The 27,909-nt window shown below is 34.2% G+C and overlaps 1 protein-coding gene across 8 annotated transcripts in view; it reads left to right on the forward strand.

The window, feature by feature from the left end:
• Window positions 1-27,909, forward strand: part of SLC4A10 (solute carrier family 4 member 10) — a 286,086-nt gene that overhangs the window by 86,504 nt on the left and 171,673 nt on the right. For all 8 annotated transcript variants that reach the window (XM_049106281.1, XM_025471057.3, XM_049106286.1 and 5 more), the window contains exon 2: window positions 18,397-18,478. In XM_049106281.1, coding sequence (XP_048962238.1) covers window positions 18,397-18,478 — 82 coding nt within the window. The remainder of the gene's footprint in view (window positions 1-18,396; window positions 18,479-27,909) is intronic.

Below are 27,909 nucleotides of genomic sequence, written 5' to 3' on the forward strand. Positions count from 1 at the left end.
GTTAACTACTATAATGTCTTTGCAGTGTCTCATACTGGTTAAGAGTACTGACCTGCTTTCAAACTATTCTCTACCCCTTAATAGCTGAGGGTTCTGGGAAGGTTTCTGAGCCTCTTTAAATCTCAGAATACTTACCTGTTATTGAAGATTTCTATTGAGTTCTAGCACTATGCCTGGCACATTGCAAACCTTACAATGAGTGTTAGTTCTCTTTCTTCTTCTGTTTTTTTTTTCTTTTTTTTGGTTAGTTCTTATTATTATTGCAATTATATGCAAGGATGAGAAAAATCAGACAGTTAAGAGACTGTTTCAGAATGTAGAGTTAAAATTACCGAGTGATTGATCATTCAGATTGCCATCAGAAAACCAAAGTTTTTAGTTCTAGTTCTAGCTCTACTACTGCCTTACTGTAAAGCTTGGATGTATCTTATTTCCTCATACCAAATTACAATAAAAGTAATAGTATTAATGCCTTCTTCACCAGGATGTTATAATCATTTGGGATGTCTAAAGAAAAAAAAATACCTGTCACATTAAAAAAGAGTGGGGATTTATATCTTTTGAAATCATTGATATCACATGCTTTTGTACAAGTTGTGCCATTTGTCTGGAATACTATTCTTTTTATTCACCTTGATAATCCTATTTGTCCTTTAGGATTCAGTTTAAGTATCAGTTAGTGGTATTGCATTCTTTCCAATAGGTATATAGATCCAGAATGGGAAAGAAATAAAACAAATGGAGTTGAAATCATAGGGAGGCAGATTTTGGTCTCATTCATTCACTCACTCACTAAATTATATATATATATATATATATATATATATATATATATATATAAAATGATATATTAATATAATATTAATTAACAATTATAAAAATTGAAATTGTTTGTAAAACACCTCTGTGACAAAGAGGAACCAAGCACAATAAAATTAAGCTGGGATAAACACTAATCACTAAATATGTGGCTAAAAGACATTGTTTCACATATAAATAATGGCCTTTTGCCTTAAAGATGTGTCTCCTTCAAAGAATAACGCCAATCAATACTTTTCAGTTACTTGATGTTAGCGTATTGATAGCTAACTATATCAGGCCCTTTGCCAATCATTTGATTGACTAAGTCACGAAGATGTAATGTTTCTATAGAATTTGAAGTCTTATGTCTTTCTTTTGTTCTTCCTATTTCTCTTCCCTCCTTGAAAATTCTCTAGAAACTTAGAAATAAATGAAGTATACATATACAATGCATTTTTAAGTATTCTTTTCCAAGTGACTATTATTTTTCCAAGTTACTATTATTTAAGAAAATAAATTTTTATATAAATTTTCATGTATATAAGTTCATATTTTATCTATTAAAAGTACTTTTATTCATCAGAGATGACCAGCTCATAATTAGCTGGATTTTCTTTTAAATGTTTTCACTTTTTAAAAATTATTTTTTAAAGATTATATTTATTTATTTGAGAGAGAGAGAGAGAGAGAGAGAAAACACAAGCTGGGGGAGGGGCAAAGGGAGAGGGAGAAGCAGACTCCCTGCCAATCCCAGGACCCTGAGATCATGACCTCAGCCTAAATCAGAGGCTTAACAGCCTGAGCCAGGTGCCCCTAAATGTTTTCACATTTTAAATGACAAATACAGCTACTACACAGTCAATGTTAATAGATTTTGCATCTCAAAAGCAGGCAATTTAGCAATTTGGCAATTGTGAATCCTTCTCTGATCCTTTTCATTGTCATCATGGACTTAGGAAAACTGATTATCTGCCTAAAATGAGAAAAGCTTATCTTCAATGTCATATTTATTCATTTCTTGGTTTGGTTTGTGTTCTCCAAGCTTGGACTGATTTCTGTCACAATCTCAAGAAGATGGGGGAATCTGAAGTAGAGAGGAAATGGATGCTGTGCTGTGTGAATACCTGAGATTTTTGTCTTGACTTTTTGGGGACCTGAATTTTCTCATCTTTATTTATTTTTTAAGATTTTATTTATTTATTCATGAGAGACACAGAGAAAGAGAGAGAGGCAGAGACAGAGGCAGAGGGAGAAGCAGGCTCCATGCAGGAAGCCCAATGTGGGACTCGATCCTGGTACTCCAGGATCATGCCCTGGGCCGAAGACAGGAACTCAAGGCTGAGCCACCCAGCGTCGGTTCTCATCTTTAAAATAAGGATCCTGCTGGGTGGCGCAGCGGTTTAGCGCCTGCCTTTGGCCCAGGGCGCGATCCTGCAGACCCGGGATCGAATCCCACGTCGGGCTCCCGGTGCGTAGAGCCTGCTTCTCCCTCTGCCTATGTCTCTGCCCCCCCCCCCCATCCCTCTGTGTGTGACTATCATAAATAAATAAATAAATAAATAAATTTTAAAAAAAAGTAAAAAAATAAAATAAAATAAGGATCCTGTGTCTGTCTTCAGCTCAGGTCATGATCTCAGGGTCCTGGAATTGAGCCCCATATTGGATCCCCTGCTTAGCGGGGAGTCTGTTTCTCCTTCTCCCTCTGTGGCTTCTCCTTCTAGTGTTCTCTCTGTCAAGTAAATAAATAAAATCCTTTTTTTTTTTTTTAATTAAAGGATCATTGATTGGATGATTTTACAGTCCTCCCAGAAGCCATACTCCAGGTCTATTATTCTGATATTTCCAATTTTTAAATCTTAAACCAAAATTAACCTTTCTTTGTTCACATAGTTATAATTATGTGTTGGGGCATCTACATTTTTTTTTCATCCTTTCTTTTCCCATAACGTTGACCTCTTCTTTTAGGTATTTTTCATTGGTTTTTCTCACAATTCCATTATTTTCATCCCTTTTCCTTTTAAAATCTCTGCTCTTACTTAGCTATTTCTGCACCAAAGAGTCTATTCTTTACTCTCTATTTTCTTGAGTTCTTCTTTTAAGACCTATCTTCATTTCATTAAATAAAGTATGTTCTACCATTCTATTCCATTTTATTTATTTATTTTTTTAAATTTATTTTTTATTGGTGTTCAATTTACTAACATACAGAATAACCCCCAGTGCCCGTCACCCATTCACTCCCACCCCCCGCCCTCCTCCCCTTCCACCACCCCTAGTTCGTTTCCCAGAGTTAGCAGTCTTTACGTTCTGTCTCCCTTTCTGATATTTCCCACACATTTCTTCCCCCTTCTCTTATATTCCCTTTCACTATTATTTATATTCCCCAAATGAATGAGAACATATAATGTTTGTCCTTCTCCGACTGGCTTACTTCACTCAGCATAATACCCTCCAGTTCCATCCACGTTGAAGCAAATGGTGGGTATTTGTCATTTCTAATAGCTGAGTAATATTCCATTGTATACATAAACCACATCTTCTTTATCCATTCATCTTTCGTTGGACACCGAGGCTCCTTCCACAGTTTGGCTATTGTGGCCATTGCTGCTATAAACATCGGGGTGCAGGTGTCCCGGCGTTTCATTGCATTTGTATCTTTGGGGTAAATCCCCAACAGTGCAATTGCTGGGTCATAGGGCAGGTCTATTTTTAACTGTTTGTTTTAAAGGAGTACTTTTAAACAACTACCCAATTGTGCTCATTGTTTTGATGCAAAGACAGTAATTTATTTACCTATATACTTCTGTTGAATTTTCCAACATTTAATCTCTACAAATATGAATATTAAGAAATTATCTATATTAGTGAGAAATTGAATAAAAATCTAAGTGGCTAATACCACAGGAAAGATTAATTAAACTACATAGCATCAACCTTTTAAAATATATAACCACTAGATAGTATAATTTGGAGAAGTATGAATATAAAAATGTTTGTTTTCTTGTTAGGATGGGCTAAAATATGCTACAATATCAACTCCAAAATCTCAGTGGCTTCATACAATAAATATAATAAAGTGGGTCAAGGCTGAGATTGGAAACTTCTCTTCCACACGGTCACTCAGGAATTTAGATTAACAAAAGCTTTTATAGCTGGACCACCTGATCTCCCTGGTCTCTGATAACTGGAGAAGAGGAGCATAAGGAAGTCACACTCATTTTCTGTACTTTCTCCCAGGCGTGACACACCAGCACTTTTGCTTATCACTAGTTACTACAAGGGCCTGAGAAATGTTAATATATTTCTTGTATCCAAGAGGTGAAAAAGGACAACATGCTATTATGAGTTCTCTTAATAACTACACTTTAATATTAAAAAATCAAAATACATAACTTTATGTGAATATATGTTCTTATATAGGTTTGAGGAAAAAATAGAAAATTGTAAGATTTGAAAAAGAGGGCTTGAATTCCATTTAATTTTTTCTATCTAAAATATCTGTTGTTACTATTAATGTTATATATGTGGTATGTTAAAATTGGGAGAAAAATGGTTAAGCTTTGAGAAAATGAAGCAATATGTCACAGAGAACATGAATTTTAAAGTCATATAAAATTTTATTCAGATCCTAATTCTGCCTCATATTAGTTGAGCAAGCTATACTCTTGGGCAAGTCATTGAACCTGTCTTTACTGAACTTCAGATTCCTTATCTTTGAATATTTATAGAAATATTTATAGCTATAATGCTAGCTATAAATAAGTTTTGGCCATTTCTCTTATCTAATAAATAGAGGAACAGATTATTCACATACATTTCTAACATCTCAAATTCTAACATCTCAATCGAACATCATTTGAGCAAATTGAACAAATAATAGTCTTTGGCCTTGTGAAGGGAATAGTTAGTTGAGGAAATTTAAGAAGTTATCCATCTTCTTAAGAGAGTTGAACAATGCATGGGTTGGGGTACTAACTCCCATGCATATTTGAAAATCCATGTATAACTTTTGACTTCCCCCAAATTTAGCTACTGATAGCTTACTGTTGACCAGCATCCTTACTGATAACATAATCAGTCAATTATCTTACAATAAAGTAAAGTAGAGAAAAGAAAATGTTATTAAGAAAATCATAGGGCAGAGAATATACATTTGCAGTATTTACTGAAAAAAAATTCTCATATAAGTAGACTCACACAGTTCAAACCTGTGTCATTAAAGGGTCAACTACACATTTTTACTCATCTTTTGGCATTTTTTCATTTCCTGTTTCTTTTTTTCCCCCCAATTTTCCCCATGTTTAGGGCATTGTAATTTCCTTTCTAAATATCCCTTGAATTGTGAGATAATTAGAAAATTTAAGAGCTCGAGTGTTTTTGGTTGGTTGTTTTTGTTCTTTTTTTAGATCTAAAGGGGAAAGTAAATAAAGTGGTCATCTCCAGTCCCTTTACCACATTTTTGGTATTTGTATAGGAAAATCACTTTGCTTAAAGTAATTAAATATAATAGATGTTAGCTTTTTAAAAAAATTGCATCACTAAGCATATTTCTACCATTTTATTAATGACATTATGAAGCTTATCACTAATAAACAATCTCTGAGGTTAAAGAAAAAAATCACAAAACCAGTTAGACTTGCTTACTTTGCTTTTTAAGTACTTAAACACTACACTTTTCATAACTCATGGGTATACTTGAAGTATTTCCTTTCACTGCTTATTTTCTTATCATCTTCTAATGTTTTATATTTCTTACTCCTCATTATCATTTTCGTTATCTAAAAATATCTTGAATTTTTTCTATTTATTTAATCCATCATGCCATATATATTATTTTATTATCCCCATCATCTGGCTCATTTTGGTTTTGTTTATATTAGGAAACTTCTTTCCATCTAATTATTGAATATCCAAGCCCACCTCCCCTATAAGTCATTAAAATACAGACACTATGAGCTTATTTCTGTTTAAATAATTAATATAATTGACTATTGTGTATGTAGGCCAACTCAGATCTGTCCTAATTTATGATGAGAAAGCCAAATAGTTATGTAGTGCTCTAATTTAGTAGATTCTCACAAATCTATAATGAACAAGTGCTTACTATAGAAAGGATAAAAATTACTAATTAGGGGCTCCTGGGTGGCTTAGTCAGTTGAACATCTGACTTCGGCTAGGGTCATGGGTTCAAATCATGGTCTTGGGAGTCCTAGGATTGTCCCTGCATTGGGCTCTGCACTCAGCAGAGAGTCTGCTTGTCTCTCTCCCTATCGCAGTGCCCTTCCCCCTCCCGTGCTTGTGCTCTCTCTCTCTCAAATAAAGAAATACCATCTTAAAAAAAAATAAAAACCAAAATGAGATACCACCTCACACCAGTCAGAATGGCTAAAATTAACAACTCAAGAAACAACAGATATTGGTGAGGATGTGGAGAAAGGGGAACCCTCTTACTCTGTTGATGGGAATACAAATTGGTGCAGCAACTCTAGAAAACAGTATGGAAGTTCCTCAAAAAATTAAAAATAGAACTACCCTGTGATCCAGCAATTGCACTATTAGATATTTATTCAAAAGATACAAATGTAGTGATTCAAAGGGGCACATGCACCCCAATGTTTATAGCAGCAGTGTCCACAATAACCAAACTATAGAAAGAGTCTAGCTGTCCATCAACAGATGAAACAATAAAGATGTGGAATATTATTCAGCCATTGAAAAGAATGAACTCTTACCATTTGAATGATGTGGATAGAACTAGAGAGTTTTATGCTAAGCGAAGTAAGTCAGTCAGAGAAAAGCAAATATAACATGATTTCATTCTATGTGGAATTTAAGAAATGAAACGGATAAACATAGGGAAGGAAAAATAAAATAAAATGAAAACAGAGGGTTATACAAACCATAGAAGACTCTTAATTCTAGGAAACAAACTGAGTGTTGCTGGAGAGGAGGTGGGAGGATGCAGTAACTGGATGATGGGCATTAAGAAGGGCACTTGATGTAATGAGCACTGAGTGTTATATGCAACTAATGAATCACTAAATTCTACCCCTGAAACTAATAATACACTACATGTTAATTAAATCATATTTAAATAAAATTTTTTAAAAAGGATAAAAGCGCTAATTATATTTTAAAATGTATACATATACCTTTATCTTCTTATAGTTGATACTAATTGATATTATAAGTCTAGAGTATGTCAGTAAAGCTATCAGGATTTGGGGTGACAGGAGTGGAGAAAGTATTGATATATGGAAGAGTTATGAATGTTATTATCTTAGGCTAATGCACAGAGAGCTACATGAATACAGATCAAAAATAACCCTTATTTACACTGAAGTAGAAAGCAATATAAAAAATCAACTACTGTACAACTAGAAGGGTTCTTAGAAATCATGAAGTTAATTTTTAAACACATTTTTATTTTCTTTATATTTGTTCATGTCCTTCAGTTTCTAGGCTTAGGATTCCTTTGTGCATCTCAGACATCTTTCTGGGATCATTTTTATTCTGAAGTATATACTTTGAAATCCTTTTACAAAGGATGCCTTGGGAATAAATTCTTTATTTCTATTTGTCTGAAGTGGGTTTCTTGAATGATAACTTTGCTGGGTATCCACTTCTGGATTTACAATAGTTTTGTTTTGTTTTGTTTGTTTTTGTTTTTGTTTTTTACAATACTCTTTCCTCAGCATTCTGAAGGTATTATGTTACTGTCTTCCGGCCTCTATCATTGTTTGTTTGACATTCCTTTGGAGGTAATCTTTTCTTTTTCCTTTGCTGCTTTAAAAATGTGTTGTTCTGTGACTCCACATGATATGTAGAGGTGTGAATTTTTCTTTAATTATCCTGTTTGTGATTCATTGTGATTCCTGAATCTGTGGATTCATGTGTTTTATCAATTCTGGAAATTTTTCACCTATTATTTTCACCTTCCTCGTTTTTTTCTGTCCTATCCTCCAAAAATCCATTTTGGTATATGTTAGACTACATCATATTACCCTCATTTAAAAAAATTACCTATATCAGGGATACCTGGGCAGCTCAGTCAGTTAGTTGTGTTTGCCTTCAGCTCAGGTCATGATCCTGGGGTCCTGGAATGGAGCCCTGTTTTGGGCTCCCTGCTCAAGCAGAGAGTCTGCTTTTTCCTCTCCCTCTGCCTCTACCCCTTACTTGTGCCTTCTCTCTCTCCTTCTCTCCCTTCCTCTCAAAATAAATAAATAAATAAAATCTTTAAAAAAATCTATTTCTTATTTTTCACATCCTTGTCATTTAATGCTATGTTCTGTGTATTTTTTTCAGATCGTTTTGCCAGTCCCTAATTTGTCCAGTCTACTGGTTTACATATCTTCAATGTTAAGGATTATATATATATATTTTTTTTCTGTAATTTCTAGAAGTCCAACCTTTTCACATCAAGATTTTCAGTCCTGTCTCAGATATTAGAAGTTTTCTTTCCAAGCATTTGGATTGTTAGGAGAATAAAATCAGTAGCTTGGTAATTTAGTACTCAGTCTTGCTCTGGGTCCAGCTAATATCTTGCACCAAATAGGCTCCTGCCTTAATACTTGCAACTAAACTACTACTTTGCCCACTTATCTGCCTGACAAAAATGCCTTTATCTTTTAAAAATCAGCTAAAGTGTCTCTTTAGTAATAATAAACATTTACTAAGAACTTGATTAGCAAATTCAAGAACTTTACATGTATTAGTAAGTCATTTGACAAAGAGATTACATAAGATGCCTAAAATCACACAAGTAGGAATTAACTGAAACATGACTTAAATTCAGGGATAGCCTTGCATACAAATTCTCAGTGTTTATCCAACACTGCCTTTCTCTTGACCTGAATGGGAGCATCAGCAGCAGAGGGATGGCCATACCAGCAAGAACTTGGACCTGAGCACCGAACAAGCCCCTAGGGATGTGTCAGATGCTTAGAGAAAGACACAGCAGGACAAATGAAGGAAGGCCTACAAGACAGATGGAGCCTCATAGGGCATGAGCAAGCAACATGCAGAGAGAAAAGACAGCATGAGGCAACAATTAGGAAATCTAGCAGCCGTTAATATCATTTTCTGGGTACCAATTGGGTTCCTATGCAGAAGTGAAGGTCTAGAAGGACTCTTAAGAATAAGACAGGAATCAAAAAATATAAAAAAAAGAATAAGACATGAATCAAGTCTATAATTCAAAACAAACAAATTGAGGGCGATCAGGAGGGCAAACAAAGCAGGAACTCAATTACACAGGTATTGGTGCCTTTTAAAATACTGTTGGCTAATTAAAACTGGTCTTAACTTCTCAAACACTTTTTATCCTTAAACAATCAGATGTTAGGACCATTAGGAGAGATAGTATTCTCTAGGTTACAGTGGCAGTAATAAGTACACTACTGTATGTGCTCATGAAATTAATCCCAAGCCAGAAATAGGTAGATTTTAATTTTAGTGACCTAACTGTGTAGTTCCCCAGCTAGTCTTTAAGGTTTACATGGGTGGAGTGTTCTAAGTAAGTGAGATGAGAAAAATCTTGAAATTGTTACATGATAGTTTATTTCATGCCTTCTTAGCCCTATTCCTGTGATAGCGTTTTATTCTCCAATCCTTATCCTCAGTTCCATTTTTTCCCTATATGCTTGAAGATGAAATAACCCATTTACTCTATATAAGTGAATGAAACCTAACTACTACCTCCCCAACTCAGTATTTTGGAAAGGAACTCAAGTGACTCTGTTAAAAATATGTAGGGATGGAGAAAGAGTGAATTATTGGGCTACTTTATTCTTTAAGAAAAGATTTATTTATTTGAGAGAGAGAGAGAGAAAGAATGAACAGAAGGGGCAGAGGGAGAAGAAGAATCTCAAGCAGACTCTGTGTTGAGCATGGAGCCAGACATAGGGTTTGAAACCAGGATCCTGAGTCATAAGCTGAACTGAAACCAGGAGTCTAATTGATGCTCAGACTGAGAATCAACCGACTGAGCCACCCAGGCCCTCTAGGCTACTTTATAATAAACATTTCCTGTGACTTCATTAACACAATATATAAGATAGATTTAACTTGTATTACATGAGATGGTATAGTCTACAATTTAGAGTAGATACCAGATTCTAATACCTAGTTTCCAAGCAATATCCTGGTACAAATAGATGTGTTTATATGTTTTATGGAAATATAATATGCTAAATGAAATTCAAAGTTAGGGTTGGCTTATGCTTAGATTCCGGTTTGACTCGTATTTATTGAACTCTTATGATATGTTAATTTCTGACCTGATGCTTCACAGCTCTTGTCCTATTTAATATAGCATAGTGAAATTAGAGATTAAATTGTTGACTTCTTTATATGTATAATACTTTAACTTACATGGTTAATGCAAAAATAGCCTCTAGAGTAAATACAGATCATATGTTGAATATTAATATTGAATCCAAGTGTTAGTGTTTGGTTTTCTTAATTTCATAATTTGAAGTAAAAGGTAATAAAAATAATAAACACTTTAAAAACTAGCTCTCACATCATATTTATAAAATATGTGTCTATGTATCTATCCTCATTAAATTAGTAGTGGAAAATGTTTCATTTATATTAACCAGGATATTAATCTGTAAATTGAGAGAGACCCTATAGACTGAATTAAAAGTAATTTTTTCTCCATTATACTTAAATGGAAGAGAGGAAAAGTTATGTTTGCACTAAAATGTTTTGTTTTGTTCCAAATAGAAAAATAAACAAGCACAATATTCCATACTCGTAATCAATTTCTTCTTACTGTACCATCTGCTCTATTCATTTCTCCAATTTTATGCCTACCTTGATGTGTGAGTGGGGGGTGGAGTTAGAAGGATAATCTTATCAAAGGCACATTGGTGAATGTGTATTTGCTAGCTCACTTGTTCATGAAAATATTTTATAATATTAAAGAAAATATTTTGAAATGGCAAAAAAAAAGCACCTCATGGGTAGAAATGTGTACATACATTTCTTGAGTTTTGGGGAACATTCTTTGCAAGTGTAAAATGCTCATACTTGATTATTCTTTTTTCACTCCCTTTCACACATCTAGAATTTTATTCTATTTCCTCTTTTTCATTTCTTTCAGAAATTAAATATTCTTGAATTAATCATGCCTACTGAAAGATCTTTGATGACTCAGAGTCTGTTTCCAACCATTTTATCCTCTACACTTCATTCAACAGTATTTTTTGATAGATATTTCCTACTCAAAGTTTTATACATAGGTTGCCATTTTGCTTATATCTTCATCTTCACAAAATTTAATGTCTTGGATTTTAGTCATTAAACGTGACATATATGTATAGCTTAGGATCACAGCAGGAAAGAGACAGTCACTTGAAAAGCATGATAAAAGAGTTTAATGAAAGGACTGTTTTTTAAAGGCATAGACAGGATAAAGGGATATCAACAGGGTTGATGAAATCCTGGAACTTGGAGCAACAGAAAACTGTCACTATTTCTGGACTTGAAGGAGCAAGATGTGGGAGCAGTTAATGCAAACTGGCAATATCTAGAGCGGAAAGGGAGTCAGATGACAAGATTTTGTCTGTGATAGAGGAATGCAGCAATTGCCAAATTATGGCCCAACAGGGCCCATATCTCTCTGCTCCCACTATCCAGTCTTATCCTCTCTCATTGGCTAACCTCAATAAGAAGCTGGATTATAAGGGAATCTGATGATGCAGTCGATAAAGACATAGAGCATGGCGAAGAAGAGTGGAAAGGGGATTTGTAAGGGCTAATGGAGTGTACACAGCATACCATACTTTCCTAATACCTAATAAAAAGTCAGAAAATGTGGTTGTTTTAAAAAATATTTATTTATTTATTTTAGAGAGTGGGAGCATGGGGTGGGGAGAGGGAGAGAATCTTAAACAGACTCTGCACTGAATCTGACATGGGGCTCAATCTCATGACACTGAGATCATGACCTGAGCCGAAACCAAGAGTTGGATGTTCAACCAACTGCCACCCAGGCGCTCCTGTGGTTGCTTTTTTTTTTTGTTGTTGGAGTGTAGTTGACACACAATATTACATTAGTTTCAGTGATTCGACAAGTTTATACATTATGCTATGTTTGCCACAAGTGTAGCTACCATCTGTCACCATAGGTCCCTATTACAATATCATTGACTATATTCCTTATGCTGTGCCTTTTATTTCTGTGATTTATTATTCCATAACTGGAAGTCTATATCTTCTACTCCCCTTCATCCATTTTTTAAAAGATTTTATTTATTTATTCATGAAAGGCAGAGAGAGAGAGAGAGAGAGAGAGAGAGAGAGGCAGAGACACAGGCAGAAGGAGAAGCAGGCTTCATGCAGGGAACCTGATGTGGGACTTGATCCCGGGGCTCCAGGATCACGCCCTGGGCCAAAGGAAGGCACTAAACTGCTGAGCCACCCAAGGATCCCTTACCCTTCATCCATTTTGCTCAACTCCCACCCACCTCCCCTTTGGCAACCATCAGTTTGTTCTCTGTATTTATACGTCTGATCCTGCTTTTTGTTTATTCATTTTTTTAAAGATTCCACTACAAGTGAAATCATATGGTATTTATCTTTCTTAGTCTAACATTTCATTTAGCCCAAATACCCCCTGGGTTCATCTATATTGTCTCAAATAGCAAGATCTCATCTTTTTTTATGGCTGTGTAATATTCTAGAGTGTGTGTGTGTATATCATATCTTCCTTATTCATTTATTATTGGTGGACACTTAGATTGCTTTTATATCTTGGCTATTATAAATAATGTTTCAGTAAACATAAGGGTGAATATATCTTTTCAAGTTAGTGTTTTTTTTCTTTGTGTAAATACCTAGTAGTGAAATTATTGGATCATATGGTAATTCTATTTTTAAATTTTGAGGAACCTCCATACTGTTTTCCACAATAGCTGTACGAATTTACATTCACATCAAAAGTATATGAGGCTTCTTTTTTCTCCACATCCTCTTTAATACTTGTTATTTCTTGCCTTTTTGGTTTTACCCATTCTAACAGGGATACGATGATTTCTCATTGTGGTTTTGGTCTGCATTTCCCAAATAATTAGTGATATTGATCATCTTTTCATGTGTCTACAGGCAATCTGTATGTCTTCTTTGGAAAAAAATGTCTATTTAGGCCCTCTGCCCAATTTTTTTAAAGGATATTTACTTGAGAGAGAGAGATAAAGAGAGAGAGAGAGAGAGAGAGAGAGAGAGAGAGAGAGAGAGAATACATGCGTGTAAGTGGGGTGGGGAGGGGCAGAGGGAGAGGGAGAGAATTTCAAGCAGATTCTCTGCTGAACATGGCCCAACAAAGGGCTCGATTTCATAACCCCGAATCATGAGCTGAGCCAAAATCAGGAGTTGGACATTCAACTGACTGAGCCATACAGGTGTCCCTTTCTGCCTTATTTAATCAGATTTTTTTTTTTTTTTGGTGTTGCGTTGTATAAGTTCTTTATATAATTTGGACTTTAACCCCTTATTTGATACATTTTTTGTAAATACCTTCTTCCATTCAGTAGATTGCCTTTATGTTTTGTTGATGGTTTCCTCTGATGTGCAAAAGCTTTTTATTTTGATTCAGTCCTAGTTTTTGCTTTTATTTACCTTGCCTTAGAAGGCATATCTAGAAAAATGTTGATATGGCTGATGTCAGAGAAATTACAATCTGCATTCTCTTCTAGGATTTTAATGGTTTCATGTATCACATTTAGGTCTTTAATCCATTTTGAGTTTATTTTTGTGTATGGTGTTAAAGGTGGTCCAGTTTTATTCTTTTGCATATAGCTCTCCAGTTTTCCCAGTATCATTTATTGAAGAAATGGTTGCTTTTTAGAAATTGAAATGATAAATGGTTCTAGGGAAGAAAGAATACTGAAATGAAAATGAACTGCTCTCTCTTCTCAATTTTCAATTCTCTTCCCACTCTCAAATGAGATGAGAATTATCAAGAGGACATGAAAATTTCAATTGTTTTGCATGGGATTACTGTTAGATTTTGTTTTACAAAGTTAGGAAAGTTTATTTCTGTCAAGACTGTGCTCAAGAGTTATGGTAAATCAGAAAAAATGTATTTTTTATACATTTGTAGATAGCTTAATGGTATTTTCAAACAATCCTAGAAGAAATTGTTGGTATCTTATTATGAATATTTTAACACTAAAATATGCTAGCTCATATTAGTCGGTCTACTATGAGAGAGTGTACTGGTTCAAGGTCACTTCAAATGTGAGAGTTGAGATAGAAAGCTCTTTTTTTCTGCTATTGCTTGCTCGTAATTGTTCTGGAAAAATAATGAAGTCTAAAGACTTTCTTGGAGGTTGAAATATTCACAATTTACATGTATATACATTTGTATTAAAAACACAAGTGTCTTAATGTTTAGAAGCAATCAAATTGTAGAAAATTATAAAATACATTTGGGTTATGACAATTATATGGCGTTTGCCTTTAAAATAGCTGAATAAAATTGGAGAAAGACAATTATCATATGGTTTCACTCATGCGGACCATAAGAAATATAGTGAAAGGGACCATAAAGGAAAGGAAGGAAACTGAGTGGGGAAAAATTAGTGAGGAAGACAACTCATGAGAGACTCGTAACTCTGGGAAACAAACAAAAGGTTGTAGAAGGGGTGGTGGGTGAAGGGATAGGGTAACTGGGTGATGGGCATTAAGGGAAGGGCACATGATAAGTGCTGGATATTATACTATATGTTGGCAGATTGAATTTAAATAAAATATAAAAAATAAAATAGCTGAGTACAAATTCAGTTTAGTCATAAGCAGGATTTAACTGGAGAGGATGATGGATAATACTATTTGTTCCTTCTTTCTTGGGAAGACATAGAGAAAAGTACTTAAATGGAACTAGGAAGAAAAAAACCATTACTTTCCTGGTGAACTTCAAAAATTGAAAAATATTGATTTGAAAGTTTAGTACTATTGTTTATTATTTGGGTAGAGGCCTATGTACGTGGATTTAAGATGTGATTTCTGTTCCTGTTCATAGTTCCTGTTACTCTGTTTCAGGGCCATAGTCTGTACCAATGTTTTTCAAATTGCAGGTCACAACCCATTTTGAAGTACCAAAATAAGTTTAAAGGATAGTGACTAGTATTTTTAAATGAAATAGAATATCCTGGGATAGAAAATATCATACTGTATTGTTTATAGTTATGGTAAATGATGGTTTGTGAAACTTTGTTTTGATTACATTTATATAAATATGTGACTGTGTTGAATATGTATTTCTTACTATGGGTTGTGCTCCCCCCAATTTTAGAACATTGTCTTATACTTATTTACTGGAATAAATCATCTTATAAATGTTTACCCAGTAGTGTAATAAAGGTAAATTGTAATGAGAGGTAATGTAAGAGATTTATGTGTTCTCTCTTTACACAGTGCTAAAATTTGTTCTGAGTAAGTAAATACATATGAAAATTAGGGTACATTAATGTATTTTATGATCAACTAATCTGAAAAGGGTAATAGTGCAAAATGAATAAAAAATATCTTACCGGTCTATTTGGGATTATTGCACAGACTGGCACCCACTGGCATTTGTCCCTGCATTCTCTTCATCACACCCACATTTACTTGCTCTTGGTAAAAAAGGAAGAAGGGAAGCACTCTATTAAAAAGTCTTCAATAATATTGAAATAATCTTTTGAACTATAACCAAAGTAGAGGAATTTCAGTATATGTATTATTAGTATTAAGTAGTATCTTGGGAATTTTCAGCCCAAAAGAATATACATTTAATATATCTATGGGCTATTTGGAGAGTATTTAAATTTATATGAAACTGCAAAATGAGTCACTTACATTGAGTTACATTCATATTCTAGCTTCAAGTTCTTTTTTTTTTTTTTTGCCAGTGAAACATTAAAATTAGGACACTTCTACTTGTAATTCATCTGGTAATTAAATAATCAACTATTTCCTATTTAGATTCTACTCCTACTTCTGCTGCAAAATTTCATTTTGTCTCAATATCCTAACATTAGCTATTCAGTATAATTATCTTTTGTGTGTGGGCAGTTTTTATGCTACATAAAAATAAGGAGAAAAGCCATTTTGTATAAGTTGAAAATTGATTCAGGCCCTTGAAGTAAGGATTAAGTATTTTATCATATAGATGGAAATATCTTCTTATATCCTATAAAAAACTTCTTATTTTGCAATTGTTTTAAGGGGATGCTATTGTGATTTAGTGGAATGATGCTTCTTCTGACCTCTGAACATGGATGCATGACTTTGCCTTTGGCAAGAGGGCAGAGATGCATTCCAATGTGCATATTTGATATGTCCTCCACAGAGGATAAATGTGATTTGTAAATGTATCAATAACAGTTTCTAAAGAGACTTAAACTTGCATTTGTCTGGTTCAGGAAATTATATAAATATATAACTCTTTAGTTTTTTCTATTGCTATTTTGCTCAGACCAACATATTTTTAAAACTTCGCCAAACACAAGAGCAGTAGACTCTTAATCATATATTAATTTTCATTTTTTCCTTCATTTGTAGTATAGATTTCTTTTGCTCTAATTTCAAACTCTTTGCCCTTACCTGTCTCAGCACATGTTGTCTGCAAGACACAGTACTACAGACTGTAAAACATGTTATTCTACTGTATGTTTTGCTGCATATGAAGCACACAAGAGCTGATATTTCTAGATTGAAATATGTCTGTGGTCTATAATCCTTACAGTTGACAATACTTATTTGTAAAACATGGAAGCCAAATCTTTATCAAGATTATGTCTGGGAATATAAAGCTTTCAAAGAAAAAACAGAGATTTGTAATTTTTCTAATACAAATGCTAGAACAGGCTTAGAAATAGAAGTTGGAACTGGGGGGTATTATGCTGAGTGAAGTAAGTCAATCCGAGAAGGACAAACATTATATGGTCTCATTAATTTGGGGAATATAAAAAATAGTGAAAGGGAATAAAGGGGAAAAAGAGAAAATGAGCGGGAAATATCAGTGAGGGTGACAAAACATGAGAGACACCCAACTCTGGGAAATGAACAAGGGGTGGTGGAAAGGGAGGTGGGTAGGGAGTTGGGATTGACTGGGTGACGGACACTGACGGGGGCACTTGATGAACACTGGGTCTTATGCTATATGTTGGCAAATTGACTCCAATACAAAAAATTAAAAAAAAGAAGTTGGAAGATTCACTCATCTTTAGTCTACATTTTTATTTCTTTTTTGTTTTCAATAGTCCCTTTTAAGACAATTTTTACATAGGTGCTCATAATCAAAAAAACTTGTAAATAATCTGTATTTCACTTCGTTCAGTATTTGGTATTTTGTTCATTTCTGCATGTTTACGTGGATTGTATTTCTCCCTCCCCTATTATGTTATTGAATACCAAATGAGTGAGTGTATTGTTTTGAGCATATGTACAATATTCAGAAGAGAGTCTCCACCATTCTAAATAAGTAAATATATATTTAATAAATATAATAAATATAATAAATATATATTTATATATACATATATATAAACTGGATGAAGGTTGAATGTATATGATTATAATTAAAAGTTTAGTTTGAATAAAATGCATTACACTGAAGCAAAGTAATTAGAGTTGTAGTTTACCTAATAATTGCTACTAATTGCTTTCAAGAGATTAGATGCCTCTCAACCCCATTTTAAATGGCAGTGGAATTATTTCACCTTGCCATAGCATTAGTGGTGTTAATACTAATGATTTCCATATTTTCCTTGTATAGTTCAAAATGTCATCTTGTTAACAAGAATTCTTTATCAGAGATAAAAATGCATGTTACTAAATTGTCAGGGTAACTGTTATTTGTTTTTCATCTCAGTAACCAATGATGGCAACTGGAATGTATGACTGCTTTTGATTTCATGGAAAATCAAATGACATTTCTTCTCTGAGTATGTGGTCAATTTAATTTTAATCTCCTTTTTAAATTAACACTTGATAATCAAATAGGATAGTTGTGTAGAAGTAGGTTTAAGTGGTTGAATTAAACCCCTAAAATATTAGATTATATTATAATTTATTCTCTGAAATTAAGAGAATATATGTATAGTAGTCCACTCTTATCTGTGCTTTTGCCTTCCATGGTTTCAGTGGCCTGAGGTCACCCATGGTCAGGAAGCAGATCATCTTCCTTCTGACATACCATCAGAAGGTCAATAGTAGCCTAATGCTATGTCATAGTGCCTACATTATTCACCTCACTTCATCTCATCACATAGGCATTTTATCATTTTATATCATCACAAAAAGGGTGAGTATAGTACAATAAGATATTTTGAGAGACCAAATTCATATACTTTTATTAGAGCATATGGTTATAATTTTTCTATTTCATTATTATTATTAAACTCTTCCTGTGCCTAATTTAAAGATTATATTTTATCGTAGGTGTGTATGTATAGCAAAAATAGTTTATATAGGGTTTGGTACTATTCAGGTACCAATTCAATTCAGGTGCAATTTCAGGTATCCACAGGAGGTCTTGGAAAGTATCCCTGTGGATAAAGAGGAACTACTGTAATATCATTTAATCTTTTTCTCATTCTACAGAGAAATGATGAAGAGGCAGTTGTGGATAGAGGTGGAACTCGTTCTATTCTCAAAACACACTTTGAGAAAGAAGATTTAGAAGGTAAGACCTTTCCCCCCCTTGGAATAGTTTTTGTTATGCATTCCTAAAGTACTTCAAAGAGAAATATGAAGTATGTCACAATCTGGAGAATTGCAAAATTTGGTATTAGAGTAATGGTGGTGGTGGTTATGGATATGATTGTTCAATGCAGCCTGAAATGCCAACGGGAAGACCTACAAGAGAAGTATCCATTCATCGAACAGATATTGAATCTCTACTATATTTAAGGCACAGTGTTGTGTGCCAGTCTTTCTGTAATTATTGCTTCAGGAATTACCATCATTTGAGGAATGAAGAGAAAAATAAGTTATGGCAGACCAGCATATTAGGTGCTACATGAGAGTGGACAATAGGACAGGAAGGGCATCCAACCCAGCCTATGTTGTCAGAGTAGGCTGACACTGGAAGAGAGTTAAGGACAGAGTAGGCTGACACTGGAAGAGAGTTAAGGAAGAGAGTTAAGGCATTTGAATATACTCAGATATATGAGATAGAGTTGGAGGCACCATTTGTGTGTATTCTTTTCAATAGGAGTAAGGTCGAATAAGTCAACAGAGAGGTAGTATGGTCTAGTATACGGGATCTGAAACCAAACTGCAAATACCGGTTCTGCCCCTTATGTGCTGTGGAAGCTTCAGCCAGTTAATTTTTCTGCACCGCAGTTTTCTCAATTGTTAAGTTAAGGATAGCAATGGTGAAGATATAGAACAACCTAACTGTCCATCGATACATGAATGGATAAGGAAGATATCATACAAACACACACACACACACACACACACAGACACATGAATATCACACAGCCATAAAAAAGAATTGGATCATTCCATTTATGACCATATGGATGGATCTAGAGGGTATTATGCTAAGTGAAATAAGTCAGACTAAGAAAGATATGTTTTCACTCATACATGAAATCTAAAAAAAAAAACAAACGGATAAACAAGCAGACAAAAGGCAGAATCAGAACTGTAAGTACAGAGAACAAACTGTGGAGGGGGCAAAATGGGTGAAAGGGAGTGGGAGATACAGACTTCTAATTATGGAATGAGTAAGTCACAGGAATGAAAGGCATAGCATAGGGAATATACTCAATGATATCATAATAGCATTGTATGGTGACAGATGGTAGCTACACTTGAGAGCATAGCATAATGTATAAATTTGTCCAATCATTATGTTATAATTACTGAAACTAATGTAACAACTATACTCAAATAAAAATATTTTTTAAAGATTTTATTTATTTATTCATGAGAGACAAAGAGAGAGAGAGAGAGAGAGAGAGAGACAGGGAGGCAGAGAAACAGGCAGAGGGAGAAGCAGGTTCCACACAGGGAGCCCAATGTGGGACTAGATCCCAGGACTCCAGGATCACGCCCTGAACCAAAGGCAGATGCTTAACAACTGAGCCACCCAGGGGTCCCAAAAATTAACTTTAAAAAATAAAATAAAGGTAACAATGGAATATATTGCATAACGTTTTTATGAGAATTAAGGGGAAAATATTTAGAATAGTACCTGGCATAAGAATTACAGAAGTCTTGACAGTTATTACTGCACCACAATTTGATGTATATACATTATTACTTCATTTTAAGAAATTATTGTTAGTGAGATAACAAGATATATAAATTTTCTAATCTTTTGGTTAGAAAGTGAAACCCAGGTAATCTCAAGTAAAAATAAGCAGAGATAGTTCTTAATAATCCACCATAGCTGAGAAGGGGTATTCCCCCTAAGAATTATTGGTAACTAATTAAAGTACAGTGAAATTCATAGCCTTACACCTTTTCTTTCACCACAACAATTTAACAGGAGAATTGATATAAAATTTAGAGTAAACTTGCAACAACTATACCTGCTCAGTACCTGACGTTTTGCTTGGTGCACAGAAAATATGCAGGTCCAAGAAGGTTATACTTATTGGGTGGTGTAGTGATTTGCTATGCTATCCATATTCATTACTCAAATTGAAGGGAACAGAAACTTGCAAAATCTAAACTGATAATGGAGACTAACTAAAGATAATTTCTCCTTGGTTTTGAAATGCCATATTACATTTTTTCCCCAGCAGCATATTTACCTTCTTATGTCGTGACTTAAGCTATGCTTATATTCAGTAAGCATGTGTAAGAAAACCCAATAAAGCAAGAAGGTAGCCTAAAAAGCAGAATTGCAGGAAAAAGCCATCTTGGTTTTAAAGGTTGTGATGGATAATCTGCACAAAGATAATTGAAAGTTAACAGTTGATAATTTATAAATAATTGCAGTAAAATACTGAATGTTTCCTGTGGATGGTAAATACATAGTACAAAAATAGGATTTAATAAGTTTATTTTAATTATTATGTCAACATGTATTATGTACATTTTCTCTTACTGGGCATTCAGGTGAGGGTGTAGGAGATTAAAAGAGATTTCTGATTGGCAAACAAAGTGGATAAGTCAGATTTTGTTCTGTTTATTGATGTCTATAGTGGGCATTTTAATCCCAGAAGTGAATAATTGTGGCTAAGTCACAGGTGATTAAAATTAACATCATCAAATGCAAATGTAACATTACATTTTAGAATTTTGAACTAAAATAGGAAAACTTATTTATTTTGACTTTCTCAGTATTTATCCTGTTCCCAGACCATACTGAGCAAATAAGCATCCTAGCATCTGAGGATGCTAAACGGGATTCTGCTGTGATACACACAAAGAATTAATAGATTTCTTAGTGGTTCCTGGATTGATTACTCTGAATCAGAACAGAACTGCAGGGACAATGTGTTGGGTATCATGGTTCAGGAAAAATCAACTGGGAGCATAGTATAAAATGGGCAAAGGGGAGAGTGTCAGTTAGAAAGACAGCATTGCTGAGGGTAATGTGGGCAGTAGTTTCTCCTTTTGTGTAATTAAGGAAAAAGATCAGGCTTCCACATTTTAAGAACTCTTGAGTAATAGAGGTAAAACATACAAATAGATATTTAGAGCTGAGAATTGTTATTGAAGAAAAACATACATTTTAAAACTCTTCCTTCAATTAAGATTTTAAATTTGAAAATTAGTGTTTACAGGACTTAAGTCTATAGAAGAATTATTAATAGCTAATAGAATTACCAGTATAATTTAACATCCTGTGCACAGCTTGTAGAAATGCAAGGTGGTTAAAAATATCTATAAAGTCTCAGGTGAAATATGTTTAATGGAAAATGATCACTTGACCAATATTGACAGCTTGGTGTGGTATATTAGTTAACATATTCACGTATATTATACATTAGGATGAAGTATGTCAAATGTATAATTTCTCCCTTCAAATCTACTTATATTTCTGTTTTACATATATCTTGTACCATTTTCCTCTCTTTTTTTCTATTACCTCAAATCAAGAACCTACAATTTTGTTAAATTCTGTTCACCTCCTGTATTTCCGTATCATATAGTTAGTAAATTCTTTGAATCTATTTCAGGGGTGTCTCTTCTCATTTCTTCCTTTCATTCCCACTGCCACTGCTCTAGTTCTTTCCCTGTCTGTGTACTGTGTGCTCTCTTTCTCACAATCCACCCTCCTTAAAACTGCAAGTGTTCTTTCTAAGCCTATTTCTGCTTTCTATGGTAAAATGTGGCAAGCAGCATTGACTCCCTATAATTAGACCAAATCAGGATTGTGAGTGGAGCAAAAGTTGTTGAGGTTAACCAATTTTTATTTTTGGTCTCTCATGTCCATATGGGATTAGTACTATACAAAGTATAAGATTACAAAAGGAGAAATGCATTAATACGCTTGGAATTTTCTTTGTATTTTCCCTTTAATACATGTGTAGTGGACAGAGTGGCCAGGTAACACAGACAATGCTCAGTTGTATTTGAATTTTATGTAAATAATGAGTATTTTTTAAGTATAGGTATGCCATGTAATATTTTTATTTATTGCTTTTTACTTGCCAACTCTGGCCACCTTAGTAGTGGATGTTACCAAGAACCACCAAAATCCCCTTTTAAGGATTGCGGTCCTTATTTCCTTAGTTGCCATGGGTGTTGCCTGCTGTTGCCTCACAACTGAGCTTTTGCCCAGAAATTACCTTCTGCTTAAAGGAGCTGTCTCTTGTTACGGGAACTGCCTCCCTTGTGGCACGTTGAATTCAGTGAATGATCAGTGAAGGAGCATTAGGGCTTAGTCCCTTTGCTTCAATTTCATACAACTCTGAAGGGCGGTCACAGCTTCAAAGCCCCCTGTGGAATCAATGGATTCACATGTGGAATTATTGCAACTGTACCATAATTAAACTGCTTCCTCTACCGAATGCTACCACTCATATTCCTGCACAGGTGCTATTGCCGACAGCTCTCTTCAATAAACTCTCTGAACACAAATCTCTACTACAGAGTCTGTTTGCTGAAGAACTTGACTCACTCATTCATCCCTTCCTGTTCCCTGAACCGTATGGATAGACATACATACTTGGTAATTGGCAGGACCTTCACGTTGGTGTCTTAGCCTGTGGGGCTAAGAACTATCGTAGTGGGTGAGAAGGCTCCCAAACTAGTTGGCTTGGCCATGACAATATATGAAAGTCAGTATTGCATGTGACAGGAAGTGGCAGAGATTAGTGCCATCTTTAAAGACCTAAAGTATATACCAGTCTGGCCATTGCAAAAATCTTCAAGGATGGTAGTGGATGACTGCAAACTCAGCCAAGTGGGAGCATCAGTTGCAACTGCTCTGTCAGGAACTGCTCTTCTCAGAGCAGGTTAACGTGGCCTCAGGTATGTGGTATGCAGCTCTTGATCTGACAAATGCATTTTTTTTTCTCTTACTATCAAGGACTATCAGAAGTATAATGTATATATTTATGGCCTTGCTCCAGGGCTGTATTAAGTCTCCTACCCTTTTGTCATCATAGAGGTTAAAAAGACTTGAACTGAGTGGATATTCTGTAGAATGCTACATTGTTTCATTATATCTACCAAATCAACAAGAAGTGGCAAGTACATTGAAGGCCTTGATAAGACAGATGGGTTCCAGAGTCTTTTTCCCAGCCAATCTGTTGAAAGGACACAATGAGAGTGTCAACACTGTACTGAGTCTGAAATTCCACGATGAATGGATGGATAGGTGGGATCAGTTTCCACAGGCACAATAAAAACCAAGTGTCTCTTCAAGGTACTTTTACTCACTTTGAGTGTCTCTTCATGGTCCACCTTGGTTCCACTTTTTTTCACAATTGATGCCTGCACTTTTTGAAGATTTAATAGTTTTTTTTCAGATAGGACCATTGTTGTATCTTCTGCAGGTGTAAGAATAAATTAAAGGCAAACCTCTAAAAGTACATGTCCTATTAATAACTAGATGATAATAAAGAGAAGAAAACTTAGTAGCTAAAGATGAATGCTATTAGTTTAGTAATTTTGACTGAACTGATCAATTTCCATTTGAGGCAATACTATCAAATGACTGGATTGGTTCTTTTGCTAAAATTTTTTTAAATATTTTTTTTGGTGCTAAAAGAAAGCATAACATAGAATTTACCATTTAAACCATTTCTAAGTATACAGTTCAGTAGTGTTAAGTATATTCACATTGTTATGTAACCAATCTTCAGAACTTTTTCATCTTGGGAAACAAAACTTTATACACATTAAATAACTCTCTCATTTGCTCCCTACCCTATTCTGTAGCAAGCACCATTCTATCTTCTGTTTTTATCTAAATGACTACTCTAGATACCTCATGTAAGTGAAGTCATGCAGTATTTGTCTTTTTGTGACTGGTTTACTTCATAGTATAATGTCTTCAAGATTCATCCATGTTGTAGCATGTGTTAGTCTTTCCTTCCTTTTTAAGGTTAAATAATACTCCATTGTATATAGGTACTACATTTTGTTTATCCATTCATCTGCTGATGGACATGGTTGCTTTCATCTCTTGATAGTGCTGTTATGAACATGGGTATCCAAATATTTCTTTGAAATCTTGCTTTCAATTCTTTTTGAACATAAAGTCATAAGTGGGATTGCTGGATATAAAGTCATTCCATTCTTAATTTTTAAAAGAACTACTATACTATTTTCCATAGCAGTTCACAATTTTACATTCCCATCAAGAGTGCACAAAGGTTCTAATTTCTCCACATTCTTGCTAACACTTGTAATTTTCTGTTTCCTTATTTGTTTTTGGTAGGAGTGATTCTAATGGGTATAAGGTGATATCTCATTGTGGTTTTGACTTGTATTTTCCTAATAATTAGTGATATTGAGCATTTTTTCATATGTTTATTGGCCATTTGTTCATTATTTTTTGGAGAAATGTCTGTTCAAGTCCTTTGCCCATTGCTTAATTGGGTGTTTTGTTGTTGTTGAGTTGTATGACTGCTTTACATATTCTAGATATTAACCCATATAAGATATATTATTTGAAAATATTTTCTCCCATTACATTGATTGCCTTTTCATTATGCTGATTTTGTCCTTTTGATACACAGAAAATTTTAATTTTTATGTAGTCCAGTTTGTCTAGTTTTACTTTTGTTGTCTGTGCTTTTGGTATCATATCCAAGAAATTCTCATCAGCTCCAATGTTATAAAGCATTTCTGTTTCCTTCTAATTTATAGTTTTGGGTCTTAGGTTTAGGTATCTGATCCACTTTGAGATAATTTTGTATATGGTATAGGATACTTGCACTTTTACCTTTTATATTTCTTTGTTGCCTAACATTATACCTATTGTAGTTCACATCGCTCCTCATAGGTTAAATATTTCCCTAAATCACTGATACATAAAGAACCTATTTAGTGAGAGACTATTGTTTTCCATATATTTACCAAGTATTTCTATTTTTCTATAGTTTGAGAACATAGAAGACACAGTAAAATCTCAAGGATATTATTCTAGACTTCTGTTTAAGGCCTTTTAAATTACCCCAAATTGGAGCCTTCCCATCTCTACCATTTACTAGTGATTTCTCTCCATACAGAAATAGAATGCCCGCTCTTCCCATCCATTAGTGTCACATTATCCCTCCTAGCAGAATAATTATATTCTTCCCTCACATCTCTATTTCTGAGTTTACATCTTTTTTATATTATTATTATCTATATATTTCTTTTTTTTGAGAGAGAGAGAGCATGAGAGCAGTGGTGGGGAGGGGCAGAGGGGGACAGAGACAGAGACTCTCAAGCAGGCTCTATGCTCAATGCAAGCCCATGACCTGACCCAAAATAAAGAGTCAGCTACTTAATGATATCATGACCTGAGCCAAAATCGAGTCAGTCGCTTAACCAAATGAGCCATTCAGGCGCCCCTATTTATATATATCTTATCCTTTTTTTTTAAATTATAAACTTGCTGAGGGACAAGGCATTATCTTACACATATTTGCATTCTCCCATGTTATCTAGCACTTTTTCTTGAATTAGGAACTAAAAATGTGTTGCACTGAATCTCATTTATATGTCATTCAATAATATATCACTAATCATGTAAGACGTTAAATTTATGTAATTAGATGTATAATTAATGCTCATCAAATATTCAATTACCTTTGAATTACATATAAATACAGAAGTTTCTAATTATGTTGCAATGCACCTAGATAATCAATCTAGTTTACTTCAGCGATTTTCAGGAATTCATAAATTTAAAATTTTAATGGAAAAGTTAAACTCATCTTTAAATCTCGGCCTACAAATTAAATCAAAGAGACATTTTCTTTATCCTGTACTGCTTTTAGCAGACAGTAAAATATTTTTAAGTCAAGGATTTAATAAAGAAAATTATGCCCCTATCTTGGTATTCTTTTGCTCATTCCATTTGAGGGAAAAAAATGTTTACTGGTTTATTTCCTTTGGAGACCACTTAATAGATAGTGGACTCAAAGTGCAAAGATAATATAAGTAAAGTACCTAGCACAAAGCGATCATACAAATAGTTCTATCAATGGTAGTGCCCTTCCACTTTCTTCCTTTCACCCCCTTCCTGAGCTCTTAGGATAACTGAAATGGTTTTCTGATTATAATCATAATGTCTAAAGTGGTTTCTACTAAAAAACTAAAGATAATGAGTACAGATCCTATATTTATGTCACAGTGTTTTGCAGCCAAAGTAAAATATAATTGAAAAAAAAATGAAGACAAGAAAAAGCCAAAAATTAGGCCTATACTTTTCTTTTTAAACTTTTACTTCCAAAAATTGACAAGAGAAGGAAAACATGGATTCTACTGAAAGAAACCAAAGTTAGCTTCACAGAGACAGAAGTGAGCTTTGAAGGAAGAATGGGGGTTTTGAAGGCAAGAAGGAAGGATCTGTTATATTCTGGAATAGTTAATATGATCTGGCTAGTATACTGGGATTATGTGCATAGGGACAAAGAGTGGTTACAGATGAAATTTAAATATTTGTATGAGGTAGTGTAGAATGAATTAATGCTTGATATTACCAAATGAGGTAAGTATTATTATAATCTCCATTTTACAGTTAAAGAAACTAAAGCACAGAAGACTAACCTGCCCAGGCCTAAGGACTAGCAAGTGGTAGAGCAGGGATTCAAAACCATGAAAGTCTGGGCTTTTAACAACTATATTGTAGAATTAAAGATGATGCTTAGTTTTATGTTTTAGGAGATGGAATGGGGCAAGGTGATTATTAATTGAAAGATTTGGGCATGTTTCCTCACTTGATCATGACTATATACAAAAAGTTCAGATTTTTATGTCCTATTATGCAACAATAAAGAATTTAATAATGAGAACCCATATCACAATGGTTTTCCAAATTATTTTGCAAAAATTTGAAAAGCTTTGTAGTTAGTAAATTCCCTTTAGAGAGATTCATATCCACAAATAGGAGAGCCTCTCTCCCACTGGAAACCTCTTTTGTTTTGTTTTGTTTTTAAGTTTTTATTTATTTACAAGAGACAGAGAGAGGCAGAGACACAGGCAGAGGGAGAAGCAGGCTCCATGCAGGGAGCCCGATGTGGGACTTGATCCAAGGACTGGGATCACATCCTGAGCCAAAGGCAAACACTCAACCACTGAGCCACTCAGGCTCCTTGGAAACCTGTTTTATTATAACCCCATGTTCTCCTATTTTAAATTCTCATCTCTCTGCTCCACAAAATGAATAATCTTATTGTTTGCTTATTCCAAATGTCTTTTCTTTGAAAAAAAATTCATTTTTTCCTGCCATTACTGGTTGATTAGCTTTTATACAATTTAGTATTGTTGATATAGGCTCAATGTCAATTGATGGGGCAATTCTAGGTGTTATTTGATCCATTGGTAATGAGTAGTAAAATTAGTTAATTACACAGGATTAATATGAACTTATACATTTTGCCTGTCAAATACGTTGGATATTTGAGGATGAGATGTAGGCACATAGACTAATTCTGAAGATTTCAGAAAAACAATAGTGAGTATTACATTTCATTTTCTTATTGAGCA

The sequence above is a fragment of the Canis lupus genome, chromosome 36, assembly GCF_003254725.2.
Source record: "Canis lupus dingo isolate Sandy chromosome 36, ASM325472v2, whole genome shotgun sequence".
NCBI lineage: Eukaryota > Metazoa > Chordata > Mammalia > Carnivora > Canidae > Canis > Canis lupus.